The 9,348-nt window shown below is 39.7% G+C and overlaps 1 protein-coding gene across 2 annotated transcripts; it reads right to left on the bottom strand.

Moving 5' to 3' along the window:
- Window positions 1–6,220: 6,220 nt before the first annotated feature.
- Window positions 6,221–9,144, bottom strand: LOC110414307 (patellin-3-like). Of its 2 annotated transcripts, none has more exons than XM_089783066.1 (5): window positions 8,530–9,144; window positions 7,623–8,498; window positions 7,341–7,465; window positions 7,120–7,255; window positions 6,221–6,704 (listed from the first exon to the last, which is right to left on the bottom strand). In XM_089783066.1, exons 1-5 carry the CDS (start codon window positions 8,935–8,937, stop codon window positions 6,450–6,452), a joined length of 1,800 nt encoding a protein of 599 aa, XP_089639192.1. In that variant the 5' UTR covers window positions 8,938–9,144; the 3' UTR covers window positions 6,221–6,449. The 2 variants fall into 2 exon arrangements, with proteins under 2 accessions (XP_089639192.1, XP_089639193.1); XM_089783067.1 differs by having other exon boundaries at window positions 7,623–8,538; window positions 8,585–9,144.
- Between the last annotated feature and the right edge of the window lie 204 nt (window positions 9,145–9,348).

Below are 9,348 nucleotides of genomic sequence, written 5' to 3'. Positions count from 1 at the left end.
TCTTAATAGCAGTCAAAGCAAACACCACAATTCCCCCTTCGATCCTATTTATAGCAAACAACAACATGCATAGAATCTTTATTAAAGTAGAAGACATCCTTAACTTTCCAAAACCCCATGAAATGGGTAGAACTCCAGTCACCAAACCTAACTGCACCACCACCAAAGACAGTAGTAGTTGGAAGTCAAAACGATGGGACAGGTTGGAGTAGCAGGACTCGAGCAGTGTGCCTTGCAAGTCACAAAACGGCTACTACCCACTGACAAACAGAAGCAAGAGTCAAGATCCTGACACGACCCAAATAGCAAAGGATCTGGTGTGCATGAGAACTGAGTCCAAAGCCTTAAGCCCAATAATCAGCAAGTCAGCCCACTCTTTTGTGATTTCAAACAGGTCCACCCAAACCCAATCCTTCTAATAAAGAATTAGCCACACCAATTACCCAAATCCAATTGCTAAAGCTAACCCAAAGCCTAGGCACATCCCAAGAAAAAATCCCAAGATTCACCACAAAATTAAACCAAAAGATCAATCGCAAAACCCCTATAAGCCCAACAACAAGAGCCATAAAATCAACAAACCATAAAGCTACCCGCCCAATTCCAAAGACAAAGAAAACTTGCCCCAAACCAAAAGAGCTTCTTACAACAAATGTAAGGGAACCATCCTCAGACGATGACTACACCCCCTACCTTAATTAAAAACTAAAATAAAAGCAAGGAAAATTTAGGAGAAAAAACACTGTTCTAATGGAAAAAGCCTAGAAAGCTTAAAAAGTGCCTCATCAAAGAGACAGAGCAAAGTAGGAGGAAGAAAGGCTTGGGAAGGCAAACAAAGGGAGGAAATCAAACGAAAAAAGGAAATGCAGATTCAGAATCAAATAGTAAGGTTGGCAATACACTTTCTGTGAATAAGGAACCACCAACATAATCCCACGATAGCTTACTTTCTGATGAGAATATTAGAATGAGGAATTCAATTCTTATCAAGGAGGCGAAGAACACACTTGAAATTTGCTCACTACTGGGTCATGTTTTTGATGAAGATAGAGAAACAGCTATTAATCACTTTTCTGGTTTAATGGAGGAGTGCAATGAGGAGTCCATTTGATAACCCAAGTGATATCTTTAGCATGTTTACGCTTTTCATATGATTAATATTATATCATGGAATGTCAGGGGACTTGGCTCAAGAGTCAGAAAAAAGCAGTACAGAGACTTGTGCAACTCTAGGAAGCCATAAATGATTTTCCTACAGGAAACTAAGAAAAGCAAAGTCAAGCTAGGCAAGCTCAAATTCATATGGAGAAAAGGAAACTTCTCTAGTGAGGTGGCAGCGGCAACAGGCCTAGCTGGAGGGCTTATATCACCATGGTCAAATGATTTCTTTGTCCACTCTTCCACCAAGGTCTCTTTAAGGTACATACTCATCTCTGGTTATATTAAACCAATTAACTTTCAATGCTCTTTTCTCAATATTTATGGCCCCAATTGCCCTATGGAACGTGAAAATCTTTGGTTGGAAATCATAAACCTTAAAAGTGAGCTGGGAGGCAACTAGTGCATCTATGGAGACTTCAACATTGTTAAATCAATAGCTGAAAAAATAGGTGATCACTTTGATTATAATAGTATGGCTCTCTTCTCTAATTTCATCAACACAATGGAATTGGTTGGTCTTCCACTCTCTGGGGATCAGTTCACTTGGTTGGATAACAGAGATAACCCAATAAAATGTCACCTTGATAGATTTCTTCTCAGCAATGAGATTGTTCTACAATTTCCTTCATTGGTTCAAAAAGTTCTTCCACGGTCAACGTCTGACCATAATCCAATTTCTTTGGTTGCTGATCACTTGAATTAGGGGCCTAAGCCCTTCCGCTTATTCTCCCATTGGCTTCAAAATGAAGACTTTATTGCTCACCTTCAGAACTCATGGAATCTTATTAAAGCTGACAATGCCTCTAGCTTATCGATAAAATTAAAAAGCTCAAAAATTTTATTAAGACATGGCAACAGCAACATCATGTGGAGGATGGAAGAAAAATCCCTCTCTTGGAAAAAGAAATTGATGACCTAAAGAAAGAGGCCGAGTTTAGAGAACTTTCTCCTTTTGAGAAAGAAAGTTATCATTCCCTTAAAACTGATCTTTGGAACTTAAGCTTGTGAGAAGAACGTTCTTGGCTCCAAAAATCTAGACTCCAATGGACCAAACTTGGAGGTTGAAACACCAAGTTTTTTCATCTTACAACCTCCAATAGAAAAAGCCACAACAGCATCCACCAACTTCAAGTCAATGGCTCCACCATTCAAAACCCTACAAAAATTAAAAAAGAGGTGGTTCCTACTTCAGTCATTTCTTTCGAAAGAAAACTGCTTTAAAGCTCAAGGAGTTTAACTACCACTTCAAACAAATCAATGAGGATCAAAATGCCAAACTTGAGGCCCCTTTCACTAAGGAGGAAATAAGATTAGCTATGCAATAGTGTGATGGTGACAAAGCTCTGGGTCCTAATGGATTCAATATGGAGATCTTTAAAAAGCAATGGTCCATTTTTAAGGATGATATTCTTTCTTTCATGAGGGACTTTTACAACATTAGGACGTTCAACAGGAACATTAATGCTTCTTTCATCACATTGGTTCTAAAAATTAGTGGGGCTTCAGCTATTAATCATTTCAAGCCTATCAGCCTTGTAGGTAGTGCCTATAAAATTCTCGCTAAAGTTCTAACTAATAGGCTGAAGATAGTCATCAGCTCAGTTGTGGGTGAAAATCAGTTTGCTTTTGTTAAGGGAAGACAAATCCTTAACTGCACTCTAATTACCAATAAGCTTCTTGATTCCCTCAAAAAATGTAATAAAAGTGGTCTCTTTTTAAAGTCCATTTCGAAAAAGCCTTCGACAATGTAGACTGGGATTATGTTGATTATATTATGCAACTTATGGGGTTTGGTCTTAAATGGAGAAGATGGATTTGTCAATGCATTTCAACAGCTTCCATTTTTATTCTTCTTAACGGAACCCTAACCACTTAGTTCAAAACTCAAAGCGGTCTACGACAACGGTGTCCTCTTTCACCCTTTTTCTTCAATATGGTGGCTGAAACACTTAGTATCATCCTCAAAAAAGCAAATGAACTGTAGTATCATCCTCAAAAAAACAAATGAATTGAAAATCTTTGAGGGAATTGGTCTTGGTAGCTCTAACATGGTTATATCTCACCAACAATTCATAAACGATACTTTCCTCTTCTGTAGACCTCAACCTGATCAGCTCTTGAATATTGCAAGGATCCTTAAAATTTTCCAAACAATTTCGAGACTTAAAATAAATTTCTCCAAGAGTAGCCTTTTGGGTATTGGAATTGAACCTGACCTTCTTAATGGCTGGGCCAACATGATAAATTGTAAAGTTGAGTCGTTGCCTTCTAAATATCTTAGACTTCCTCTTGGAGCCAACCCACAAGTGCAGAGTACTTGATAGCTCGTTGTCAAAAAATTCAACTCAAAGCTTGCAAGTTGGATGGGTCAACATCTTTCCATGAGAGGTGGAATCACATTCATTAATTCTATCATTTCTAGTCTCCCACTGTATTATCTTTCTATTCTCCAAATGCCCTATTCAATCAAAAAGCAGTTGAAAAATATTCAAAGAAACTTCCTATGATCTAGAAATTCAGATAAGAAGAAAATTCACTACATCAACTGGGACTTAGTTTGCAGGCTTAAATATCAAGATGGGCTTGGAATTATGAACCTCAAACTGAAAAATCGTGCCCTTCTAAACAAGTGGCTATGGCGTTATGCCAATGAGCCTGAAAGTCTATGGCACCAAATAATCTCAACAAAAAACAGACTTGACCCAGCTATTATGATTCCTTCGGCTAAAGCATACCAACCTTCTCTTTTATGGCAGCACATCACAAAGCCTCTCAATCCTACTAGCAAGTATCATGATCTTGTCACTACAGGCTTTGGACACTCACTAAGGAATGGATGCATTATTTCTTTTTCGACAGACACATGGGTTGGCAACTCCTCTCTCTCCATTCAATTTCGTTGGATTTTTTCTTTAGCTAAGGATAAAAAGGCCTCTACAGCTAACACCGGTAAATGGATAAACAACAAATGGACATAGGATGTTAAACTTAGGAGGCAGCCTTTCAATTAGGAGCTGAAATAATGGGAAGATTTTAAGTCTCTCATTGAAAATGTTCAACCGCATTTTTCTGATCAAGATAAGGTAATTTGGAGGAAGACAACCAGTTGCCTTTACTCATCTTCCTCTTTCTATAAGGCCTTTTATGGAGACCACTTGATGTATGATAGCCCTTGGAGTAACTTATGGACTGGTCTCGCTCCTCCGAAGGTTGAAACATTCTGCTGGCAAGCTCTTCATAGAAAACTGGCTGCTAAAGCTATTCTTAGGCAAAGAGGAATCATTAATCCAAATGATGCCAACTGTACCTTCTGTTTTACTCAACTTGAAACTCCGTTTCACCTCCTATTTGACTGTACAGTAGCATGGAAAACATGGTCTCTCTGCTGCCACAAATGGGGTATTTGTTGGGTTCCCCCTGGTGATGCTCTTTCATTCTTTAAGGCTTGGTTCTTTTATCCTATACCCTCTTATATGAAGAATGCATGGAAAATGTTATTCTTTGCTACTGTGTGGTCTCTATGGCTATGCCAGAATGAAATTGTTTTTAAAGGGAAGAACTTCAAAGCAATGCAAATGGTAGATATTATCCTTCTTCGATATTCCCTATAGTGCAAAAAGAGATGGCCAATGGGGCACATCCAAGCAGTTATGTGTCTCTATAATCCTCCTGTCCTCTGTGGCAACAAGAAGAATCTCTCCCAAAGGAAAAACATCAACTAGCTGTCTCCTCCGGTTAGAGCCCTCAAACTCAACACTGACGGAGCAGCTAGAGGGAAGCCTAGCCCAGCTGGCATAGGGGGAGTACTCAGAGACCACCTAGGATTTATAAGGGGAACTTTCTCTCATCACATAAGTGTTGAAGACTCCAACTTCGCAGAGTTGAAAGCCATTCAACAAGGAATTAACTTTTTCCTCTATTCCCCGTGGGCCACAACTTATCAGTTGCAAGTGGAAAGTGATTCTATCAATGCCATAAGCTGGGTGAGTGATCACAGCAAAGTTCCATGGCACATGAAATTCATTTCAAATGTAATCGAAGCCCACTTACGCAACATCACAAGTATCTCTTTCTGCCACATTAGGCGCGAAGCCAACATGGTAGCTGACAGGACTTGCAAAAGCTGGGGTGGTGAGAGAAGCCAACCACAATGTATACTTTGTTAATCATAATGCTAACCTTCCCTAAACCTGCCATCTTTATTCTGATTCTGGCCACACTAATGCCGGTGATTCATTTTTACTGTCTTAGTGTCCCAGATTAGTAAGGGCAAGCCTATATTGGCTTTGATTTTTTTATCTTTTCTGGTATGATTGATGTCTGAAGGCTTATCAAGTCTTTTCTATGTTCTGCCAACCCTCCCTGCTGGGAATTCATTTTATTTTCAAGCAAGTCTTGTGACTTTGTTCTCTGTAAGTCTCCATTTAGAGATTTTTATAGTAATAAATCTCAGCCTTTCAAAAAAAATACCAAAATTTGTCTCAAGAAAGATTGATTTTTCACTAAGTTTAGAAACATTTTTAAAAAGTCCAATTCACCTCCTCTTAGTCTTAATTATTTTGAGCTAACCACACTAATAAATAATAAATAATAAATAAAAGAAAATACCCAAAATTAATAAATTTGACATTCTTTCAATTCCTAGCTTTCTGTATTTTAATTTGGAAATACAACTCAAAATTAAATAGTTGTTATCCCCATTTGAAGGGCAAAATCTAAGGTTTCAATCCTTCCTCTTCCCTAAAGTTCCTTGTATGCAATATACACAAAAATATATATCATTTCAATAATTAGCCAAAAGCCCGCGTATTTAACTCGAATATATATAAGTTGATGATAGTTTCTTTATATAGATTTGGACTCTTCGGTGTGTTGGTATCTGCATCCTTAAAGACTTGCAATGTAGAAGCAAAACATTCCCAAAACAGGGCATTAACCTACGAATAATGGAAGAAGCAGTAGAACATTGAAGATAGAGATATGTTTTACTTGAAAATCGAGGCCACAAGAAAATTAATGAGCCCAAAAGAATAATATTATGCCTCCGTGGGAATCCCACTAACCAAAAACAGTTTTGCATTTACGAGGAAAAAGAATACAGCTTGGACGCAGTATAGAGTATAGATTATAAACAAACCCCTCGGGCATACATATATAGTAAACAACTTCCAAAATTAATGTTAAAAGCTTCTTTTTTCTTGATGCAGAGCAAGAGCAAATAGAATAATTTCATCCTCCCAGCTGTAATGATCTTAAATGTGAATGCCTAGTTTCTTTTTGGCTCTCATTTAATCGGATGTAGGCTTGGTCTTGAGGCGATAGAGGAGCTTCTTCTTCTTTGAGGTGGGATTGTCAATGGTGAGAATAACCTTGCCAGGTTCACCAATCTTGAAATTGTTGCAGACGACGGGTTCTTCAGTAGATGCAACCTTCCGAGCCTTCTGGATTATAACTGTGTAGCTGTCTTCAGCACTAGGTACGAATTCTGCACCATAGCTAACATCCCATCCAACAACTCTGACCTCCCACGTGAGAAGGCATGTCTGCATAACAAACCAAAATTACTCCTATGATCCTCCACCCAAATAAAAAGGATAAACGACTGCGCACTCATTTAATTCATGATTTAAGCTTCAACCAATTTTAAATGCCATATCAAATCTGCAGTTAATTAACTATATGCAATTTTTCATAGTACTTCTTTTACTCTGAATTTTCTTTTTATCTCTCTTCAATATTCTAAAGATAGGTCCCTCCTGTTGTTGGACAAGAGGCCTACACAAGTGGTACCGGCAAATTACAAACAGAGGAATAGGGTACAGAGGATCCAAAGATAAATGCCATATTCAAAGTCAATACTACCCCAATCCCAAAGCCCGGGGCCAAAGTTCTCTGCTTTGGATTCTTAGAAAAGTGGAAAGCACTCTTGCCCAGAGAGACAAAAGAAAAGCCACCTACCTCAGTAACTGGAAACTCTACTGTGTGCTTCGCCGATGGCTTAACTGTTATCTCAGTAACGGCGTCAGTGTTGGCGAATTCACCGTCTTTGCTCAGTCCTCCATATTTGACTGGCACTTGCTCAGCAGCGATGTACCTGAATGTACAGAACAAAGTAATTTCAGATAAACAAACGCAGATAGTAAAGGTTGAGAGAGAAATGGAGCAAATTATTCACCAACCTGAAAAGCGTCTCTGCAGATTTTGAAGGGCCAGCAAAGACAAACTTGCTTCTAGTTCTTTGGGTCAAAAATGGACTTATCATCCTATTGACTGCAAGGTACCACCAAGGTACATTGATGAACACCTGAACAAACAGCCAGAACGCCAATTGGAAACAAAGGTAAGACCCAAGATGCAAACTGATACAGTTGCTATTGGCAAAATTTTAAAAAAAAAAACATACTGATAATATTACATGAAAGGAAAAGAAAAAAAAATGGTAATAACAATAAGAGTTATACCTGTCTGGCAACAAATTCTGGATAGTTGTCCTGGAGCAATTGAAGGGCCTGTTTGGTAGCTTGTCTAAGCTCCCACTTAGCAGGTCCTGGAGAATTCTTCAAGTCATTGACCTGAACAATAGTACAAATGCCACCGGGCCTGAAATCCAGTATCCTAATACTCTTCTCCAGGAATTGGATTCTCCACCTCAAGAACTTTTGCCTCTTCTCTTCATCCGAGAATGTTTTCTGGTAAAGCTCCTTGTTTTGGAACTCCCCGTACACGTTATAGCACACCGGATGTCCTTCCTTGTCAAAACCATGCATAAACACCACCTTCTCCAAATCATCACCCAAATCTTGTTCTATCAATTCATCAATGCCGAACTCCTTTCTCCAACGAATCGTGTTTTTAAGCATTGCGAATGCGTCTTTCACCTTGAAATCTCGGGCTCTTAGAAATTTAAGGAGAATAACATCGCTTCTTTCATCTGCAAGAAGTGGTATGCCCCATATTGATATATCCTCTGGGGGCACTTGATCCTCTGTTTTAGCATCTTCTTGTGTTTCTTCCAAGACCGATTCAGCCTCTGCAGGCTCTTTAGCTCCAGCTGGTTGCTCTGGTTGAACTGAAGAAGAGACTGAAACAATAGTCTCTTCAATGGCTTCTACGGTCTTGGCACCATCATCTTCCACAGTGTCGGAGCCAGCAGTATCAGCAGCCTTCTCTTCAATACCCTCCGTTTCAAGCAGATTGATATTTTCTTCCTTTTCTGGTTCCTTCTTTGTTTCCGCTACAGTTTCTGTTTCTGTTTGTGGTATTGGTGGTTCATCGGTAACCACTTCATCCTTTGGCTCTTCTTTGGCAGGTTCCTTCTCGTCCTCTGTCACCACCACCTCTTTCTCCTCGTCCTCTGTCACCACCAGCTCTTTCTTCCTCGTCCTCTTTAGCTGCTTCGCGGTTGTTGAGGCATTTGCTTAACCCGCCAAACTCATGCTTGTTAAGCGCTTCTTGAACAAGTTGCTTAAGTTCTTCAAGCGCTTTCTTTTCATTCTCAAGAAGATCAGCAACCCTGGTGCTCTCTTCCTTGAAAGAACCCGACTGAGGAACTTTTTCTTGATCATCCACATCGGGTTTTGATACCTCTGTTTCTAAAGCCTCCTCAACCTGCCTTGGTTTCACCGGTTCTTCATCGCTTTCGGGTACCGGAGGTGGCTCTTTCCCGACTGCAGCAGGGGCCGGAGCTTTCTCAGCTTGTGGCACGTCAGGAACAACAACCACCTCGTCCACATGCGGCATTCCATCGGAGGCTGCGTTCTGAACTTCGTCAGCCATAGCTAATGTTGATTCTTGATGTAAACTGTAATGTAAAAATAAGAAAGAGAGGAAAAGATAATAATAATGAAATCGAAATGAGAGAGTATATGAGTTTGGAGAGATGAGTGGAGACTGGAGAGAGGGCACTTTTTAAAGGGATGGGAGAGAGAAGAGGTTGGCGGAGGTTAAAGGCAGGAGTGGGGTTGGATTGGGCAGAAAAACAACCTGTCAAAGCAAAGCTCATATAAGCCAGCTTGGTGTTGTTATCAATATGGTGTGGGGTACCGGGGACCCACTACATCCATTTCACAATCTGTCAAGCTTTTCTAGTGTTCATTAGCTTGCCTAATGGTAAGCCATTGCCAACCCAACGGGCGTTATATAGAAATCATCGGCGCAGGTGGCGGCATTTTAAATTGAGATTCCAAA

This window comes from Theobroma umbraticum, unplaced genomic scaffold (assembly GCF_002168275.2).
Source record: "Theobroma umbraticum cultivar Fairchild unplaced genomic scaffold, ASM216827v3 scaffold_4.1, whole genome shotgun sequence".
In the NCBI taxonomy this organism is placed as follows: Eukaryota; Viridiplantae; Streptophyta; class Magnoliopsida; order Malvales; family Malvaceae; genus Theobroma; species Theobroma umbraticum.
Note: the sequence above shows the minus strand (reverse complement) of the source record. Positions and strands in the feature narration are given on the sequence as shown.